This window comes from Artemia franciscana, chromosome 20, assembly GCF_032884065.1.
Source record: "Artemia franciscana chromosome 20, ASM3288406v1, whole genome shotgun sequence".
In the NCBI taxonomy this organism is placed as follows: Eukaryota; Metazoa; Arthropoda; class Branchiopoda; order Anostraca; family Artemiidae; genus Artemia; species Artemia franciscana.
In genome coordinates, this window is record NC_088882.1 from 20,293,521 (window position 1) to 20,316,098 (window position 22,578).

General features: G+C 34.2%; 1 protein-coding gene across 7 annotated transcripts in view; it reads right to left on the reverse strand.

Annotated features, from left to right (window-relative positions):
* The window catches only part of LOC136039876 (Na(+)/citrate cotransporter-like), a 101,227-nt gene that overhangs the window by 39,175 nt on the left and 39,474 nt on the right, over window positions 1-22,578 (reverse strand). For all 7 annotated transcript variants that reach the window (XM_065723827.1, XM_065723826.1, XM_065723833.1 and 4 more), the window contains exons 3-5: window positions 19,026-19,291; window positions 17,636-17,750; window positions 8,677-8,819 (exon numbers count right to left, since the gene is read on the reverse strand). In XM_065723827.1, the coding sequence (XP_065579899.1) occupies window positions 8,677-8,819; window positions 17,636-17,750; window positions 19,026-19,291 (524 nt within the window). The remainder of the gene's footprint in view (window positions 1-8,676; window positions 8,820-17,635; window positions 17,751-19,025; window positions 19,292-22,578) is intronic.

The window sequence follows — 22,578 nt, forward strand, 5'->3', positions numbered from 1 at the left end:
ACGGGAGAAACAAAATTAAAACATACCATGTGCATGCTGTTTATCGAAGGGCTTATCAGTAATATTTAAGAAGCTATTCAGGATATCAAGATTAAACTTTTGGGGTATCATATGGGGTGTGTTGAAACTGCTCAGAGGGCGGAGTAACTACCTATGGATGCTACTGTGACTACATGTGACTATGAATAGGAATACTTGAGAGGATGACTGCTTGCAACTTTCACGACTTGCGACTTAGACTACGACTAATGGTGACTGTGACAACTTGCGATAACGATTACTTGTGACTCTGACTGTCACTACTTGCAATTGCGGCTACTTTAATTAGAACTGCTTTCAGGAAATTTTGAGGGGAAATGTTGAACAAAATAAAAACACACTATTTGCACGATGGTTCTCAAAAGGGTGCATAAAATTATGAAGCCCAGAGTTGAAACTTTCAGGGCTTACCCAGAGGGATGTTTGAAATTAATAAAAGGACAGCAACAGCACTTCTATGTATCCTAACATCTTGTATTGATCCAGCCAGTATTCGGTTTACAATAACATAATCAATAAATTTTGTTGTCTTACCATCATCTGAATACCATGTTAACTAACCATGCTAACAAAACACCATATTGGTTATTACTAGATTGTTATACCTACAAAATTGCAGCAGTCTATTGCCACTACTGCTAGTTTAGGATACAATCTATCGCTGTTTCTACCAACTTGGGTATTGGAATCTCCTAGTAAAAGCACCATATTTCTACCTAAGACCTTGTCTATTTGCTCCTTTAACTGTAAGTAAAATTCATCTGCGTCACTAGTATCTCCGTCAGTCGGTTCAATAGGGCTAGATTCAGTGTTGCAAAGACCATCGTTATTAGAACCCTTATAGTACAATCGTTAAAATGTTTGACGTCCAAATTCACAACAAAAAGAATAAACCTCAAAAACAAAAGAAATATATTCAATATGCCTTTTAAATTCTGTTGCAAATCAGGATTGTATGCCAAATAAGAATGTAGACTGTAGTTGCACTACAAAACAACAGCTACTGGAAGTAGTTGCACCGGGCTAGATTCAGTGTTGCAAAGACCATCATCATTAGAACCCTTATAGTACTTTTGTCAAAAGGTTTGTCGTCCAAATTCACAACAAAAAGAATAAAGCTCTCAAATGACATCCATGTTATATCTTAATAGAATTTTAGTACCGTGATTATGATTTATTTTGCATGATAGGCAAATCGAGCAACCGAAACCAGGAGTACCAAATCGAGCAACCAGAACCTCTCTAGTACCCGCTTTGCAAACCAAACAACAAACTAGTTTTACCAGTTCAAACTCAATCATGGTTGCACCAGTAGCTGTAACCTAGTAAAGAGCGAACCACTGCCCAAATTAACCAAAAGTTGAAAAAGGCCTTTTGAAAAAGCTGCCTAATGAGGCAGCTACGACTACTATGACTAATGATACTACTATGACTGATACCTTGGACTCTTTAATCATAAAATGTTTAGTCAGGAATTGTTTAACACAGACGGATAAAGCAGACAATAACTAAAAAAAGAACAGATCAGGGCTAACCTTTGCATAGCTTCACTTACCTAGGTAGTATTATTAGTAATATTTTTTCTTGCAAGGTGAAAAATTTAGAAGAAAAAGTGGAAAAATTTTCAAGAAAAGTGAGCACGGTAAGTTTTATATCACACTAGGCCAACTTCAGAAAATTTACAGAGATTCTGTATTATATTTTAAGGAATACTTTTTTTCCACACCATCCAAGAGGCAGAGATCCAGGTAAGTTTTAATTTATAATTTTTTTTTTTTAGAGATGTCACCAGATGTTATTTTAGAAATAGATATTTCTATATTTTACAAACAATTCTAAGCTGGTCTAACAAGTACCTCGTGAAACGACAACTTATTTAAGATTGGTATAGTTACGAAATTTGTCAGATAAAACTTTCTATAAATTCCTTGGCCAGAATGTACTGACTAAATCAATACAACCTAAAGACCGTCAAGTGAAGTCTTGTGAGAGTCTTCCGGTCTGAAGAATAAGGTTTTCTTTTAAGATGATGAGGTTCTTAAGGTCATATATTAAACCATCTTACAATAAGTAGCGATTCTTATTGAGCATGTCATAAAACATAGTAGCTACTGGTGTCATTATGACAATGGGGTCTCTTCCTTGGTCTTCTTCCCCACGTTGAAATATTAGGGTATTCGTACTCATATATAATTATTCATAATAGCTGAAATCGACTCTACTCATGTATGAAGAACGTTAATAAAAATTCTATATTTTAGCAGGATGACTGCAGACTGACTAGGGACTAATACAAACCAAATCAAATTAAAATATACCCTTCCTTCCTGACACCTTGTTAGCACAGACATAGGCAGATAGCACCTTCATTAAATCATAAGCATGTACTGATTTTCAACCTGTATGGTAGGAGGCAAAAATTAGGTCTATGGTATCTCTGCCCCTCACTCAGTATCAAATCTTTAGAAGAAATGTAGACATACTGCTCATCTTTTAAAGTGGAATCTTGAAAACATTTTAAATCCATAATACTTATAAACAAACAGGGTCCATGGCTCCTCCAACAGTTTTCTTCATCTACCCAATAATCAAACTTTTAGCATATAGGTAGATATTTCGTAGCTTCTGTAAACTGATATAATGGAAGGATCTTTAATCATTTTGACTAGAGAACAACAAAGAGCCATCGCTCCGTCTAACTGCACCACATCTCTTAGTTTTTCAAAACAAATATGTTTTTTATTGTTGTTTTTTCTTCGGTCGGCGTGAAAATTATAAGACAAATCACTTTGGCCCAGGTAGTCTTAAAACAAATAAGGCAAGTAAATTTTTAGGTCATGATGACAGAGGAAAGAAGTTCTATGAAACATAAACTGCTTCCAAGCCCCACTTGCCTTAATTTCTGACAAAAGTGTCCGGGACTCTGGTAAGGAGTCACCTCCCCAAGAAATTATGATTAGATTGTCTAACAATTCAGATACTGTCTTCAAGGTTCCTAGGCATGAGGACTCCTTGAATAATGAAATATGAATATCATGAAAAGAGAAATCACCAATGCAACAGCACAAACACAAAAAAAAGAAAAAAAGAGAGACAGAAGGATAAAAGGAAGACTGTTTTCCTAAATTAGTGATTAACATAGACCAGCACTTGAATGAGGCCTTAACCATACTCATCCATACAATCACATAGGTCAAACAGCATAGCCACACACAATCAACCATAAAGAATAATCCATGGACAGGCAGTCATGTCGTCAATAAGTATAAGTCGTCATTTACCAAACAATAGAAAAAATAATATTGACAAATAATTCAGAGGCAACACCCAACATAAGGGCTCATCAAAAGAATACACTGGCCTATATAGGGTTTCGCCACTCTAAATTCTCTACCCAGCACAGTGTTGTGGCTACCACAGAATATCCATGGCATCCCCGCGTCGGGTATCACCCCCAGAATACATGCCTATGAAAGAAAAAAACAGCAAATGTAAAACAACCAAGTAAAACCAAAACAAGCTTATCCTGTTAATATATCCCTCCCTTTAGCAATAATAGGTAAACTAAATATTATAAATTTTACCAAATCACAAAAATTAACACATTGCAAAAAACCTGAATGAACTAAACAATTATAAAATTCATCTTTACCATGTGGCTAATTTTTAAGAAAATCCGCTCAATTAGAAACACAATTCAAAATAAATGGCGCTGCGACAACATTTCTCGAACCTTCGAAATTAGTTGAAAATTTCTTTAAGTATTTCTAGATAATTCTTTTGATATTTATTTAAAAGTTCGTTATAATGAAACCTAAGTTTTTAAATTGCCAAGTTAATTTATTTGCAGAAAAACCTCTTGATATCAAGTTTGGCTTAAGATTTTACATCTATTTTTAAAATCAATATAATTACTACAAATCCTTGCATAGCGAAGTAACTGTGAGAAAAACGCTGAATATGTGATATTTGAGTGTATATTACTTTCAGGGAATGGGAAACTAATCACTTCAAAATCAAAATCATCCGTTTTATTATACATTTTAAAACTTAATTTATTATTATCACAAATATTAATATTTAAATCTAAGAAATCATCTTCATGACCAGTGCCATGACTAGGCTCAAGAATAAGCTCTGATGGATATATATTTTTAGAAACATCAATGAAATCCTTACAATTTAAGACCAAAATATCATCTAAATATCTTTTATTATTTGACAAAGCATGTTTTAAATTAACTGGATTATTCTTATCCATCATATATTTATATTCTAGTTGACTTAAAAACAAGTCAGCTATAAATGGGCTGGCATTCCCCCCCATGGGAATTCCAATATTTGCTTGTACAAATCATCCCCAAATCTTATATAAGTATTGTATAAAACAAATTCTAATAACTCAAAAATCATATCCAAGCTGTAACATCTCAAGTTAACTGTAGTATTAAAGCAATTTGTCCATATAGCTTTTTTATTATAAATGTCTATTTTTAAGAACCTTTTACTAGACAAGAGGAAAGATTTCTTGATAACAGTTTTTAAATTATCAAACACTACATTAAGTGATAAATTAGTATACATTGTCGCAAAATCGAAAGACTCAATTCTTTTAGCAGAAACCATTGTTAAAGAATCTATCACCTGCAGTGAATTATTAACACTCCAATATGGATTATAAATTCGACAATTTTTTAATACCAGAGCAATAGGTTTTAAGTTTATTTACAATTTCCTTTAAAATTAAAGAGAGGTCAGTAGCAGCAATGCGGGTTGGACATTTAGCTGCTCCAGCAATAAACCGTGGTTTAGGGGGATTCTTATGAAATTTTACAGTCCAATATAGAAAAGGGAACTTTCTATAATTGTCATTTATTTTAATATTAAAATTTTTAAAAAGTATTTCTTCAGTTTTTTCAATTAAATTCTCATCCTCTATATTTACCTTTTCGTAAACAGTAGTTGTGCATAACTCCCTTTTTAAGATATCACAATACAGCTTCTGAAAAATTATGGCAAAATTATTATTAGCTTTATCCACTGGCACAATTACATATTCATTCTTTAGATTAGCAATTGCTTGTTTAATGTTCGTATTATAAAATAATGATTTAGTGTTACTATTTTTTAAGTTAGAATATATTTTGTTTCTTATTCTACTAATAATCAAATTCTTCCAACTTTGAAAACTCTCTTTATTTTTATTCTCTTTCTTACACCACTTATCAATAAATAAACCAAAATCATTTTCCAAGCCATCAAGAACACTCGATGGTTTCAGATGATGAGAAAGACGGAAATTAGCCCCTTTGTTCATTATAATTTGAAGATCATCTTGCTTTATTATTGGCAAGTCCCCTGTTATAACATGTTTGTAAGTAGGATTTACAAATGGGCCAAGTTGCTTACAATTACAAACCGGTTTCCAATCTATATCACTATCTAGTCTTTTTAGTATTAAATTATAATTAAAAATAATTTGCCCAATAGTTTTTGAAAATTTATAAGTTAAAACTGGACTATCATTATAATTCAAATTACTAGGAAGGGCCTGTTTCACATGCCGCTGATTTAAAATTTCTGGTAAATTAATATCTTCAATCTGCTTACAAGTAAAATTAATAGGTAAATATAATCTGTTATCCTTATTACTAATCTTATCGAACTTTTTCTTTTTCGAAATAAATTTGGGTTTAGTTAGAAACCAAATTGTTTCACATATTACTTTAAAATTATAATCAAGAGCTGTATTATTCTTAATAATCCAGAAAAGTTTGATTAAATTCCTCTTGGATAAATTATTTAGATATTTTATTACAGAAATCATACCCCTAGATTCAAGTAGCTGGCATAGATCTATAGAAAGCGTATGTACATCTAATTCATTTTTTCTATTATTTTTCCTATGTCCTCTCGATCGTTTTTTACGTTTAGTAGGACAAGTAAAAGAAGGATGGTCCATAAAACCATCAATACATTTAACAACAACATGAGACATGTCACCATATTTTGCTACACGATCATTTAGCCCAAAAAGATAAGCTGTACCAAGAGTATGGATCCAGAAATCATCCTGTTTACGTAGTCTATTATTCTTCTCTTCTTTATTTAAATTTTCTAATTCTAAATTTTCTAAAATAGTGACAGTTATATCTGATATGGAACATTTACCATTATTACAATGTTGACCTAGATAGTTATTAGTTTTTTCATTATTAACTGTTGTCTTATGTCCAGAAAATCTTTTAGATATATTATTACATTCTAATAGGTAAATTACATTGGTTGTTCTACAATTAACATTACCACGTAACTTGCATGCAAAATTTTCATTATACAATGTACTCTTAACAGAAGTCCATGGGACAAAATGATCTTGACAAAGAAAACAACGACTTTTACACTTACTAACTTTCAAAAATCGTTCCGAGTTCCGAGGCTAATATTTGTGTTTTGTTGCATAAAAAGTTATTGAAAATAAATCCAAAACAAACCAACATCCAAATCAAAATCCAACAATCAAAGTCTTAAAAACATGCCAAGGTCAATTGGTCAATAGGTCAATAAATACATAAACAAAAACATGAAAGAACATGAAATTTGCCTAAGTGCCATCTCACCAATAATTAACAATATCAGGTTAAAAACCTGGACCAGGGTAAAGGTCTGTCGGGCAGAAAACTAAAAAAAAATTCTCCACCAGCACTGGATCCAACCTGGAATAATATCATGAAAAGAGAAATCACCAATGCAACAGCACAAACACAAAAAAAAGAAAAAAAGAGAGACAGAAGGATAAAAGGAAGACTGTTTTCCTAAATTAGTGATTAATATAGATCAGCACTTGAATGAGGCCTCAACCCTACTCATCCATACAATCATATAGGTCAAACAGCATAGCCACACACAATCAACCATAAAGAATAATTCATGGACAGATAGTCATGTCGTCAATAAGTATAAGTCGTCATTTACCAAACAATAGAAAAAATAATATAGACAAATGATTCAGAGGCAACACCCAACATAAGAGCTCATCAGGAGAATACACTGGCCCATATAGGGTTTCGCCACTTTAAATTCTCTACCCAGCATAGTGTTGTGGCTACCACAGAATATCCATGGCATCCCCGCGTCAGGTATAATATTCTGATCATGAAATATTTAGAAGAATATTAAACAGACCATAGTGTTCAGCGGTCCGAAAGTTCTCGAGAGAAAATTTCATGGCCTTTGTTTCCTACCAACCTATGTTTAAGCAAGTTTTGCCACCTTGGTACAAAGGTATTTGGGAGTTAAAAGTAATTTATGTCCCTGAAACACCATCTACTCTAATCCTTTGCAAAATATGCGTCAAGTGGATCTGAGAATTTTCTTGCAAAGACCAGAGAATGGCCGTACACATCTGAAAACACATCAAGCACTGACTCTATGTAAAAACCTGGGAAGTCCAAGCTAAAGGATCTGTCGGAAAAAAGAGAAAAATTTTATTGAAAGTGTGTTTGGGAAATGCCAACTTCCAAAAGCTTATACAAATCGCAAAACTACATGGGCATAACAAAAATTAAGCAAACAATCTTACAAATCTCAAATTGAAAAGATCAATGAGGAGGGTACGTCCTGAGGTGCTTCACCTCTGGCGTAAATACCTCTTTTTGAGGGTTTTGCAAGACTATGGTTAACTATATACTTTCAAAAGGTTTTTATGCAGTATTTTATGATTTCATCAAAACAAAGAACTGTGAAAAATAATTTATACCATACCTTATTTATGACATTTGAAAGACATAAAAACTATGTTGTCATTACCATCATTTTATCTTCAAGACAGCTAAAACCTTGGATTCTTTTTAGGTTTTATTTAGTCCAAACCATTTTATGCTATACAAAATAGCAGAAGACAGGTATGAATTGTTGAAAAGACTCTTTTCCTGCTCACTAAGACCGAGTTCGTTGATTTTTTCAATAAAAACCCTCCTGCTGGGCTGTGTTTAAAAAGTTGAGAGTCATAGCTAATTGGAGTAAAGCCAAGGGAGTTAGTCTGAATGAGAGGCAAAGCTGGTATAATCCTTTTTCAGAATTTTATAAAAATGATGTTACTTCACTTGTTGATACTTAGTCTATCATCCATCCCTCCCAGGATCGCACTAAGGTAGATAGGCATAAAGTAAGGATAATAAAAATTGTCTGATTAGTTCCGTGTGCCATTTGAAGGCTTTTAAGAAACCCAAAATAAATTTTTCTCTAAGATTTATGATTGACCATTTCAACAGGACTTGCAGAAAAGGTAAGACTGAGATTCTTCATAATACTTGAGTGTTGCCTCTCAAACAGTGTCCACTGGACCTCTACGCAAAACGAAGGAGTGAATTCACTCGGAATCACAGGCAAACAAGCGACCTAAGCCTAATAGAGCCCGTCTGCCCATAGTCTTTTCTGGAATCACAATCAGAGATAAGGTACAAAACTCATAAAAATACTAATTACTCTTGAAACTAGTTAAATTGGGAGATGAAGATCAAGACCCCTCAATATCAGTGATTTTACTTCCCCATAATTGATTTTAGTTCTATCCGAAATTTTTTCAAAACGAATCCTAAATTTTGTTGGGTTAATGTATCGAAAGTGACGACTTGCCTCTTATCTGGTTTTCTAGCAGTAACTATTACTTGTTGACTTGATACCACTGATTCTAAATATTCTTCTTCTTTTGTCGGTTTTTCTTCCAGTTTCAATTCGTTCGACATGTATTCATCATGGAAAACTTCTTCTTCTTCATCCTTAACAGAAAGATTTTATGAAACATTTGTTTACTCTGGCATGGGGCATATAGACACAGAGCAGGGCTCACGGTGAGTAAGGAAGCTGCTAAGTGTTGTTTAGGCTGGGATGGTATTAATAATAGAATACCAATCGCTCTTTTCATGACTAAAAATTTCAGGGAATCAGCTATAGTGGTATATGTGCCTGTAAAGCCGACTGACGGAAATTTTTTTTGACTCGCACGAATTTCGCTTGAAGTTACATGAGTAAAATGATTTGATTATTTGGAGATTTCAATACCCAGATTGGTAGAAATAGGGACTGATGGTATCCTAGTGTGAGTAAATTTGGTGTAGGAAAAGGAAACAGTAATGGCTACAGGGCTACAGACTGCAACAATTTTGTATATAAAACAATCTAGTTATAACTAATATGGTGTTTGGTCATAAAATGGCCCATAAGTTAACATGGTATTCAGGTGATGGCAAAAAAACAAACTTTATTTGTTATGTTATTAGCCAGCCGAATACTGGCTGGATAATTGCAAGATATTAGGGTATATAGGAGTGCTATTGCTGTCCTATTATTACTTTCAAACATCCCTTTGGGCAAGCCCTGAAAGTTTCAACTCTGGGCATCATATTTGTATGTACCCTTTTGACAACCAGCAAGCAGATAGGTTTTTTGTTTGTTCAACATTTCCCCTCAAAATTTTCTGAAAGCAATTCTAAGTAAAGTAGTCGCAATCACAAGTAGTTACAGTCAGAGTCACAAGTGGTCACTATCGGAAGTAGTCATAGTCGCAAGTAATCGTAGTCAAAGTCGCAAGTAGCGCAATAAAAGTAATAAAATAAAAGCAATAAAAGTTACCATTTTTGAGTCAGTGTCATATGACAATTTCTCCTCATTAGGCAGCTTTTTCAAAAGGCCTTTTTCAACTTTTGGTTAATTTGGGCAGTGGTTCGCTCTTTACATGGTTGCAGCTACTGGTTCAACCATGATTGAGGTTGAACTGGTAAAAAGTGTTTACCTTATATGCGAGAAGTTTGGGTTGGAAAGCGGGTGCTGGATAGGTTTGGTTCCGGTTCCTCGATTTGCCTATCATACAATATAAATCATAATCATGGTACTAAAATTTTATTAAGATATAATCTGCATACCATTTGAGAGCTTTATTCTTTTTGTTGTGACTTTGGACGTCAAACCTTTTAACGAAAGTACTATAAGGGCTCTAATGATGATGGTCTTTGCAACACTGAATCTAGCCCGGTGCAACTACTTAAAGTAGTTTTTGTTTTGTAGTGAAACTACTGTCTACTGTCTATATTCTTATGTGGACTACAATCCTGATTTATAACAGAATTTAAAAGGCACATTTTTGAGAATTTGTATCTGAAGCTTTTGAAAAGAAACCAGCCTGTTAGGCGTCAAAGCCAATAAAGTGTCATATCGGTAAAAATTGAGGATAATCTTGAATCAAATGAGACGATCATGCTTAGATTTGACTTTTCAACGACAAACACTGACATATTGATGAATTCTGATTTAAAGTTCTTTATTATATTTTTTGCCCTCATTATTTCGGAAGTTTTGAAGTGACACTTTGCATTGAAGCACTTTATAGAGATCGCGGGCCTGCTCTTCGATGTGAGCCTACAGCTTTCAAACTCTACTCAAAAATACAATTTAAAACTTCATGATAGAATTTGTGAAACTGAAGTGCTTTAGTGAAACACTAAAAGACTATGGGAAATTTTGTCGAATTCATTAAATTTTAAAGGTGTGCCGTGCCAACACTTAGGATTTACTATTTATTTCTAATTTTTGACCCACACTATATGAGGGTATAATACGTGGAGTAACACAAGGAAGAACATATACAAATACAATGTAAATCAAAATAGAAATCACATGAAAAATAGATACAGGCTAACACATAAAAAGACAGGCTAACACATAAAAATAAAAGACACTAAAAAAAGAGAAAAAAATGAAAACAGGGGAAAAAGAGAGAAAAAATAACAAACAAAAAACTCACAACTTGCAGAATCTAATTATCCAGTAATGTAGGGGAAAATGGAAGCAAATTGTATTTATTATTGTTTTTAATTAATTTTAACTAACTCTTTATACTTATGGGAGTTACAACAGAGGGGAAAAAAATAAACCAACAGACAAAGGAAAAATAACTTATGACAGAAAAAAACCTGATAAGGCTTTGGTACGGAGAAAAACAGATACGAGCAGTATTTTAAAGCTTTCTGTATAGTACTTCCATTTTTACTGTAATATCATGAGCCAGAAATTAGTTAATAAGAAACCGGTTTTTCGTCAAACAAGAAAGAAACAATCAAAATTTACACAATCTAAAATAATTAGCCCAAATTCTTTTTCGATATTTTTTCTTAAGAAAGGGAAAAAATCAAGAAGAGAAAAGGCTTGAACGGTCACAAAAAGTTGAGTAGAGCTTGGCCAACCCAAGTTTATTATATTTACCTCCATTGGCAACAATATTAACATATCCTAATTGGATTTTCTTATTAATATTGGAGACTGTGCGCTGGTACAAGCTTGGAAGAGTATTAGTAATAGAAATACCAAGCTATCGAAGAGAACCAACGGGAGGGATAGTAAAGCCACTATAACGAAGAAAAGCACTAGAATTTTTGTTAAAAGAAATGAATTCACATTTATCAATATTAAGAGAGAGTCCTATATCTAAAAAAAAGAATCGACACGAGAAACCATATTACATAGACTAGTTTCAGTACCGCTTATACGAAGCAGGTCATTAGCATAGGTAAGATATGAAACATTAGAAAAACTAGAGAGATAGGTAGCCGATATTTTTACCAGAACTCCTGACATGCATAATTTGAATTGAGTCCACCCTGTCTCAAACCTCTTTTCACTTCAATAATAGTCCGATTTCAGCCGAAGAAAATAATTAGAGTACCAGTAACGGAGAAGAATTATAACCGATAGATTAACACCACAACCCTGAAGAGCAGAATAAAGCTGACTATGACTTATACTATTGGAAACTTTGGTTAGATCTAAAGAACAAAGATTGGAAGAGTTTCAAGGAGCAAAGGAGATAATACGCGATGCGAATGGTCACGGACTTGGCGACGGGCCAAAATCCAAACTGGTTATAACAAAAGGTACTAGCATATGTAAAAGAACTTTATTATAAGTGCAAGAGATAGTAGTAGAACGATGAGAAGAGCAATTTAAAGGAAATTTTCCCCTCTTTAAAATTGAAGAAACAGTACCACACAAAAAAAATCTCCGGTACACTAGAAATTAAAAGACACATCTGGAGGAGTAGGTGTATATTATCAATAACGGGGGAGGGGTGCAATCTAATAAGAGGTGAAATCTAGATATACCATCATTATCAACATTATCTGATTCTAGTGTCTTAATTGCTTCAACTACGAACGAAAGAGAAATGGTAATACAAAGGCGCTGAGATAGGGAGGGGGGTTACTAAAATAGCAGAAAGGGAATGAGTATACAAAGAATGCACACGGTAATTATAATTAGAAAATATAGACGACTGATGGCCATGCCACGCAGGTGTTGGAAGACAATCACTGCTTGGCGTATAACTTCTAATCGATTCAGTATTAATAATGTTTCACCTTTCTCTCTTTGACACACGAAAATCCATACCACTATAATGTGATATCGCATTCGTTCCATATTTTTAACCAAAGCTTTGCTTTATTTTTCAAAGTTTTTAAATTAAGACAAATAGGTTTTTGTGTGCCACATCTAACACGATACTAGGTGAACAATAATGTGATCAATATTGCACTTACTGTCTGAATAGAGAATGTAAGTGAACAGATGAGATTTAGAAGATAAGATGGAAGGCAATCAAATAATGAACAGCTTGTCACTGACGAATAATTTACATCCGTTTTAAGGTCACCCATGATCATATAATCTAAAGAAATACATAACATTTTGTCCACTAAGAACTTCAACGTGCTTTTATGCTTTGGCATTGCGACTCATCCATCTGGCAGAACGATCAGCATAAAGAAGATAAGAATTTATAAAAACTGTAGTGTCCATTCGAACAGCCAACAAAAAACTCATCCGAGTAAAAAGTCACAGTAGAAGCCAAATTCGGATTGTGCTGAAAAACAGAAGCTAGCCAACCAAATGGTCGGCCTCCTGTGGCTTTGACAGTAGTAAAAACACATCATGAAGAGGACTACGACGCAAAAAGTTAATGCTAAGGTCTGTAAGAAGATGCTCCTGCAGAGAGACCAAATCAAAACCATTGTATAGCTTATCAATAACGAAGTCTTTATTCTTCGTACCATATTTTAAAAGATATTATTGAAAACACCAAAGTCACTGCGAAATGGGGAAGTGAAACACTATTTCCTTAGATACTGGGCAGAACAGACTAGTAGAAGCATGATTTTACCACAGTTAGCACACTTGGGAACAGCGCTACAAGGACTAATCTTAGTAAAAAGATGTGGCCCAGTACATCGGGTACATTTTGGGACATTGCTGGTGCAACTACTTTTAAGGTGATCGTATGACCGGCAATTGAGTCAGCATTTAGGTATTTCCTTATTTTTGTGAATTCGAAAAATTGTTATCCAACTTGAATTCCTTTTTTAAAGTAAGCAGACTGGGCGAAGGATTCTTCAAATATAAGCTTGATTGACATAGTCTGGTCCAGTCGATTTGAACTTTTGAACCATGTATCCCATTAATAACTAAAAGGTCAACATCAACTGAAAAATCTCGGAGAATACCAAAAAAGCACTAGTGCCGTTGTTTAACTGTTGTGCTCGAAATAAAGTTCTGAACTGATGTACAAAAATCTTCAGATGCAGATTTAACAATATTGACGTACTATCTGTCATTAACAGGTTTCACGCTGCAAACTATTTCATGCCCAGCTATTTGATCAAGAACATTTTTGCGTTTAATCAGACAGCTCTGAAGCCACTTTAGAGACAATAACTGTCGCATGAGTGTCAATTGCTTGGGTAGGCTTAGGTAGTTGAGGAAAATTCACCTGATAATTTTCAAGTTTCTCTGACATTTCAACAACCACTTATTACGTAAAGACTAAAGAAGTATAAGCCATGGAAAGGAGACATGGCACCTCGCTTGGTTGCTTTATCACAAATACAGGCACAAAAGTGTCACTACTGTCAAGACATCTTACAAGAGTAATAATGTCATTAAAATGAATAGAAAGTGCATTGTTTCTCTTACGTACTGGAAAATCCGATTCAAATACACTTATTTTCCACAGTAAACTTTGAGCTTCTTCGACTACGTTCATATAAAAAAAAACATGGCATGTCTCTTCATAATATCCTCCTCAATTCCACTTAGCAAGTTGCTTTGAATAGAATTCAACACCGGAGAATATTCAAGTTCAGGCGTTTCATCAGTGCTTGTCAAGTCTATCACCTGTGAGGGCATTGAAGATTCCACGACATACTTATCGCTTCTAATCCCAGTCCTGACACTCATTTTTAACTTTTTCAAGGTGCAAGTGCATATTAAGTAATAAAGAATGTTTTCTAAACTATGAAAGAGCACACTACGTCATAGGGTTTGCTTGTTACCCAATAAGGTTTGTTTACTTTTGGTTCTTATATAATAAGGTTTGATCGTTACATACTAATTTCTTTGAGTGGTTTACAAACCTACGAGACTCCACCAAATCAGGATTTTTTTTGGTTGTTACGTAATAGAGCTTGGGTTTTACCTAAAAAGAGTGTTTTTCTTAATAACCTGCAAGGACCATGAAGACACCTGCGAGGCCCAGAGTTTGTTTACTTCTGATGGTTACGCTTTAGGATGTGTTAGAGTCCACTAGTCAAGTGGAGAAGTTTTGTTAAAACCCTCCAAGACATTTTTAAGTCATTTTTCTTCAAAACGTTTCAAGGCATTCCTAGATGTTTTTAATACATTTTTCTTCAAGACATTTTTCAAGGTGTTTCAACATTTTAAGACGTTTTAAGACATTTTCCTTCAGAAAATTTTTCTTAATGATTTTTTTGGTTGTTATGCAATAGGGAAATGTTTACTTATGTTAAGGATAACGTAATCGAGCGTGACTTGCTTCTTCAGGATCCATGGGGGCCCCTTCTTGTAACTGTGGAGGAAATGCACTGGGATGTTACATAGCAATGATGTACACGTGGAATATTACATAAAACCTTAAGAAATTTCATTTGCTTTCAAGGTATTTTTTAGAAAGCCTTTATAATCTATAAATTTTTGTCCCCATTATGATTCAAATCTAAGACTGGAGATTTCTCCCTATGATCAAGCCAGAGCCTTAACTATCTGGATTAGAAAACTATTCATAATCTTTTGATTCGAGGAATACTTTCTCCAATATATCCTATTGCATACAATCTCCTGTGCGAAATCCCCTGTCCCAAATACTAGAACGATTAATTGATTCTCATGCTTCCAATCCTTTCCACATGAGAGCACAAGCATCCCAATGCTATTGATTTTCGGTCTATTAGATGCAGCTGCCGGTTAAGGCGCAATTAATTTTCTAATGTGATTTAGACAGGTTGAGTTAGCTATTCAGTCAATGAGATGTAAAATAGCATTGGCTTTAGATATATCGTTGCGTAATTGATTAAAAATTGAAAATTTATCCAGGAATAAGTAATTGAAAGAATTAATGCTTTTATTGTAGATAAAACATTTATTAATAAAACTAAATCTACTAGCACACTCAAAACACAGAAAAAGTAATTAAAACACACAAAATAAAAAAATGAAATATCTTATAAAGGATAAAATAGGAGCAAAAAGAACCAAGAATCAAAGAAAGGTTGGAACCCTAGCAGCCAAATCTAGGGATGGTATGTTATTAGAGAAACGTTTAAGCCATATTATGAGGTATTTCTTAGAGGTCTTAATAAATATGCATCGTTTCTATTGCTCTATTGGACACACCTGCAAGAAAAAGATACACATTTTATTTTTGGTTTCCTATGAGAGCTTTTAACTAAAATGGCACGGTTCTTTGAGCCAAGAATATTCACATTCACGCCATCGTGACAGTGCGTGGCTAGCCCACCCTAGTAAACAATTCTAGAAAGGGGAAGGGTTGTTATTAGAGGTAAAGTTTCATTTACGTTTTAGTTCATGTTTTACAAAGCCCCTATAAGCAAAAATAAAGAGTTTTGCAATTTTTTGACGGAAGAAAGATCACAGATGCGTGTGTGCTGCAGGACAGTCTTTTGACGGATAAAAGTGTCTATGTTAACCGTTATTTTGTAGGACTACCCACGCCCTTAGGAACGGATGTGCTTGTGGAAAATTAACAACGCTGTAATAGGCAGCTGCATCTAATAGACCGAAAATCAATAGCATTGGGATGCCTGTGCTCTCATGTGCAAAGAATTGGAAGCACATGAATTATTTAATCGTTTTATTATACAGGACAGGAAATTCTCCTCGTGTACAATAGGTTATCAACTAGAATGCATTCTTCGGGTCATAACATTATGAATAGCTTAATGGTCCAGATAGTTAGGGCTCTGGTCTGGTCCTTGGGGGAGAGCTCTGGTCTTATATGCGAATCCTAAAAGGGATAAAAATCTTTAGATTATAAATTACGTAACACATCAAGTGTGTGTCATCCACAGTTACAAGTGGGGGTTCCCCACAGACCCTAAAGTAGTAAGCCAGGCTCGATTAATTCATCCTGAACATAAATAAACCTTCCCATATTGCATAACTACCAAAGAAATCATGAAGAAAAATTCTTGAAGAAAAATGGATTAAAAACGTCTTAAATCATCTTGAAATCTTTTGAAAATTGTCGCGAAGAAAAATTTCTTTAAAATGTTTAAAAAAACGTTTTGAAACGTCTTAGTCTTGAAAACCTTTTTGAAGGAAAATGTCTGAAAAAACTTCTTGTAATCTCTTAAAAGGTCTTGAAAATGTCTTGAAGGCAAATGTCTTAAAAAGTCTTGGAATGTCTTAAAACGTCTTGAAAAAATATGTCTTAAAATCGTCTTGGAATGCCTTAATAAAACTTCCCCGCTCAAGTAATGGACTTTAACACATCCTATAATGTAACAACCAAAAATAAATTAATCCTGGGCTTTTTCCCAAAAAACTATTAGGTAGCAATCAAACCCTATTAACAACCAAAAGTAAAAAACCCTATTGTGTTATAAGCAAACCCTATGACGTAACGTGTTCTTGCATCTTTGAGAAAATATTCCCTATTACATAACTTGCATCTCCATCTCGACCAAGTTAAAAAAAAGTGTTAGGACTGGGATTCGATGGGATATGTGTGTCGTGGAATTCGCAATGTCATAACTACTGCTTTTTCAATCCAGCATACTAATTAATCAGTCACTGAATCCTAAGTAGAAGAACTGAATTAATGAATATCGAAAACTAGGTGTTGTTCAAGTTTAAAGCCAACTAGATTTCAATTTATAATCTTCTTAAAGTTAACTTAGGTCAAGAACTTACTTGGAATAAACTATAGCCTCTCAGAAATGATTTCAGAATGGCAATAATATCCAATACAAGCTAGGTTTTACCTCATTGAACTCTGAATAAATACTGATTTTGTCACAGAATAAAGAAAAAATAAGAATAAAAAATTTTATTCTTTAAAAAAATATAAGAGGCACAGAAAGAATAATTCTTGGACTGAAGGGACAATATGCTTTCGGGTCAAATTTTGGGCCGAAAAACAAAAGACCAGAAACAAAACAAAAACTTCAAGGTATACAAGTAACGGACTATTCACAAAGCTTTATAAGGCAAAAAGATAGAAAATAAAACTAACCTTATATATTTCATCAATGATAGCAAGAACAATAGGAACCATCATGGCTGTTGCTGCAGTATTAGAAATCCACATGGACAAGAACATAGTTGTTATCATGAAACCAAGCATCAACCTATGTTAACAGTAAAAGTCATTTGAATAAAAATAAGTGTATAGAAAAATATTGTTTCTAAACATGTACGCTCTACTGGTGTATGAGCTGACGACAAAGTATATGACTTGTGCAAAACGATTTTTGAGTTTTTTGACAATGGACATTTTTAAAGTTGTGTAGATTCCGAAATATCCTTATTACAGTACAGGTCATAAATGTAAGAAAAATCTTCAGTATAAAAATCGAAGCATAAGAATCTTCTTACTGAACTACTGTACTTAAACAAAGATCTAATGACTGAGTTATTTAGATTTGCATACTTTCATCCACGTCCTTGCCTTGTTAATATGAGTGGAATAGTTTCTTTTTTTATCCTCCTCCTCTTCGTCTTGAAATGCCAATAATTCGGCATCGGTTAAAGCACCAAGGACATCAATTTCATCAACCATGTGAACAAAATCCTCGAAGGTAAACTCATCACTGTTTGGTAGAAGTAACCACTCTTAATCTAGGCGGATGAACTCCCTTAAATATCGTGACTCTGATAGCTGTGTGTGTTTTTTTTCCTTAGCTAATCCACTTTTCTTTTGAAGTAGTTATGTAGGGTGGTAGAACTGGCCTTATCAATCAGAATTATAGAGGTAAAAACAAATTGTCACTTTTATCAATGCTATCCAGCAGAACTTATATATATTTTTTTTATAGAGTATTGTCAAGGAAGGTGCCCTCGTTACAAATTCAAATTATCGAGTTGTTTCTTTTTCAATTTATCAAGTATTTTTCAAGGGACCGCGAAAACTTCTAATTATCGAGATGTCAATATTATCGAGTGTCAAATTATCGAGAGTCGACTGTATGATTTTTGAAAAATGGGAAGTGCCTTTAGCAATTAATAAAAAAAAGACTCTAATTTAACCCCTGTATAAGAAAGGTGATAAGAATGAATGTGGTAATTATAGAGGAATTAGTCTAGTTTCTCTAGATTGCAAATTACTTACAATGATAATACTTTTTAGACTTAGAAATGTTGTAATTAAAGATTTTGAAGAAGAACATTGTGGTTTTAGTAAGGAAAGAGGATATATAATCTAGAAATATAGAATACATGAGAAAGAGAGAGAAAGAGAGAGAGGAGAGAGAGAGAGAGAGAGAGAGAGAGAGAGAGAGAGAGAGAGAGAGAGAGAGAGAGAGAGAGGAGAGAGAGAGAGAGAGAGAGAGAGAGAGAGAGAGAGAGAGAGAGAGAGAGAGAGAGAGAGAGAGAGAGAGGAAGGGGGGAAAGTAAAAGCAACTTACCATCTTGGGCTAGATCCAACCATTAGCAATACACCAAGAGCAATTCTTTTATGGAGATTACAGTGTTCAATTGCAATGGCAACCATTAGCCCACCAATAAACATCATATTTGTTTCTTTCATATAGGCAATGCATACATCTCCCGTGCTCATGATTCCTAGCAAAGGAAACAAAACAACAGGGAGTAAGCTGGTAATAGCAAGAGGGACAGCCTCAGTCATCCAGTATAGAGCCATCAGTATCACTACGTAACCACATCTTGACTCCTAAAAATAAATGTGGTCGTTGCAATGTAAAAATGAACTTTATTATAGTCCCTTGTTAGCTCTTAAACAAAAAAAAAAAAAAACAAGTTTTTTTTAAATGAAAGTAAGGAGTGACATTAAAACTTAAAACGAACAGAAATTACTCCGTATATGAAACGGGCTTTTCCTCCTCAACGCTTCGCTTTTTACGCTAAAGTTTGACTCTTTCTCTTAGCTCTACATTTTAAAACAGTAAAAAAAAACTTTAGCGTAAAGAGCGGAACGTTGAGGAAAAAAAGCCCCTTTCATGTACGGAGTAATTTCTGTTCGTTTTAAGTTTTAATGTCGCTCCTTACTCTCATTTAAAAAAGTTGTTTTTTTTTGTTTAATTTCTGGACGTTTTGGAACTATTGCATTTTTTTTTTATCTTGGCTCTCTGCGCATAAATAATTAAAACGAAATTTGCATATTAATTTTTTTGGGCTAAATGGCTTTTTCATAGTTTTAATCGGAATATTTTGAGAAAAAAAGGAAGCGAGACAGGAGGCCTAGTTGCCATCCAATTTTTTGATTACTTAAAAAGGCAACTATAACTTTCAATTTTTTACTAACGTTTTCATAAGTAAAAAAATATACGTAACTTACGAATTAACTTACGTGGCGAACTTCTACATTTGTATGTTTTTATTGCGTAAATGAGGGGGCTCACCCCTCGTCGATGCCTCGCTCTTTAAACTAAAGCTTAAATTTTGTCCCAATTCCTTAAGAAAGACCCCTGAATCACAAAGGCCGTAGAATAAATAGTTGAAATTACTAAGAAATACTTTAGCGTAAGGAGCGAGGTTACAAGGAGGTAAACCCCTCATATGCGTAATAATTTCTGTTCGTTTTAAGTTTTAATGCTGCTCCTCTCTTTCAGTAGAAAAAACTTTTCATATTTATTTTTTCATTGTTTTTTTAAATAATGCTAGAAAATCCGGCGCCCCCTCCATTAAAAGTATCTTCCCCCTTGAGAAGTTCCTCCATGGAAAAATCCTCCCATGTAGCCCCCCTCCCTCCACTCTCCCCCCAAACCAAACAATCCCCCTGAAAACGTCTGTACACTTCCCAGTAACCATTTCTATATGTAAACACAGGTCAAAGTTTGTAACTTGCAGCCCCTCCCACAGAGACTGCGAGGGAGTAAGTTGTCCCCAAAGACATAGTTATTAGGTGTTTCGACTATGGTGAATAAAATAGCTATCTCAGAATCTTGATCCAGTGACTTTGGCGAAGAAATGAGTGTGGGAGGGGACCTAGGTGCCGTCCAATTTTTTTGGTCACTTAAAAAGGGCACTAGAACTTTTAATTTCCGTTAGAATGAGCTCTTTCACGACATTCTAGGACCACTGAGTCGATACGATCACACCTGGGGAAAATATACAAAAAAAAGAAAATAAACACACATCCGTGATTTGTCTTCTGGCAAAAAATGCAAAATTCCACATTTTTGTAGATAGGGGCTTGAAACTTCTACAATAAGGTTTTCTGATACGCTGAATCTGGTGGTGTAATTTTCGTTAAGATCGTATGACTTTGATGGGGTATTTACTCCTATTTTCTAAAATGAGACAATTTTTTTCAGGCTCGTAACTTCTGACGGGTAAGATTAAATGTTGATGAAACTTACATATTTAAAATCATCATTAAAATGCGGTTCTTTTGATGTAACTATTGGTTTCAAAATTCCATTTTTTATAGTTTTGGTTACTATTGAGCCGGGTCCACAAAGACATAGTTATTAGGTGTTTCGACTATGGTGAATAAAACGGCTATGTCAGAATTTGGATCTGGTGACTTTGGCGAAGAAATGAGCGTGGAAGGGAGTCTAGGTGCCCTCCAATTTTTTGGTCATTTAAAAAGGGCACTAGAACTTTTAATTTCATTCCATTTTTAGAGTTTTGGTTACTATTGAGCCGGGGCCCCAAAGACATAGTTATTAGGTGTTTCGACTATGGTGAATAAAATGACTATCTCAGAATTTTGATCCGGTGCCTTTGGCGAAGAAATGAGCGTGGGAGGGGGCCTAGGGGCCCTCCAGTTTTTTGGTCAATTAAAAAGGCAACTAGAACTTTTAATTTTCGTTAGAATGAGCCCTTTCGCAACATTCTAGGACCACTTAGTCGATACGATCACACCTAGGGAAAATAAAAAAAAAAAAAAAAAAAAAAAAAAAAAAAAAAAAAAAAAAATAAACACGCATCCGTGATTTGTCTTCTGGCAAAAAATGCGAAATTCCACATTTTTGTAGATAGGGGCTTGAAACTTCTACAATACGGTTTTCTGATACGCTGAATCTGATGGCGTAATTTTCGTTAAGATCGTATGACTTTTAGGGGGTATTCCCCCCTATGTTCTAAAATGAGGCAACTTTTCTCAGGCTCATAACTTTTGACGGGTAAAACTAAATTTGATGAAACTTATATATTTAAAATCAGCATTAAAATACAATTCTTTTGATGTAACTATTGGTATCAAAGTTCCATTTTTTTAGAGTTTTGGTTACTATTGAGCCGGGTCACTCCTTATTACAATTCGTTACCACGAACTGTTCGATTAAAGCTTAAAACGAACAGAAATTATTCCGGATATGAAAGGAGTTGTCCCTTACTCAACGTCTTGCTCTTTACGCTAACGTTTTTTTTTATAGTTTTACAAAGTAGAATTGTGAGAAAGAGTAAAACTTTAGCGGAAAGAGCAAGGCGTTGAGGAGGGGACAAACCCTTTCATATACGGAATAATTTCTGTTCGTTTTAAGTTTTAATATCGCTCCTTACTTGAAGTTCAAAAAACTTTTTTTATTTAATTTCTTAACATTTTTTAATTAATGCACGTTTTGATTTTGGCTCACCGCACATGAATAATTAAAACGAAATTTCCATATTAATTTTTTTTTCTAAATGGCTTTCTAATAGTTTTGATTCGATGATTTTGATAAGAAAAGGGGTAGGAGAGGAGGCCTAGTGGCCCTCCGATTTTTAGTTACTTAAAAGTGCAACTAGATTTTTTTTACGAATGTTTTTGTTAGTAATAAACATATGTACCTTATGAATTAACTTACGTAACCAACTTCTATATTTGTGTATTTTTTTTATTACGTATATGTTGGGTTTCGCTCCCTCGTCAATACCTCGCACTTTACATTAAAGCTTGAACTTTTTCCCGAATCCTTAAGAATGACCCTTGAATCACAAAGGCCATAGAATAAATAGTTGAAATTACTAAAAATACTTTAGCGTAAAGAGCAAGGTATGGTGGAGGAGACGAAC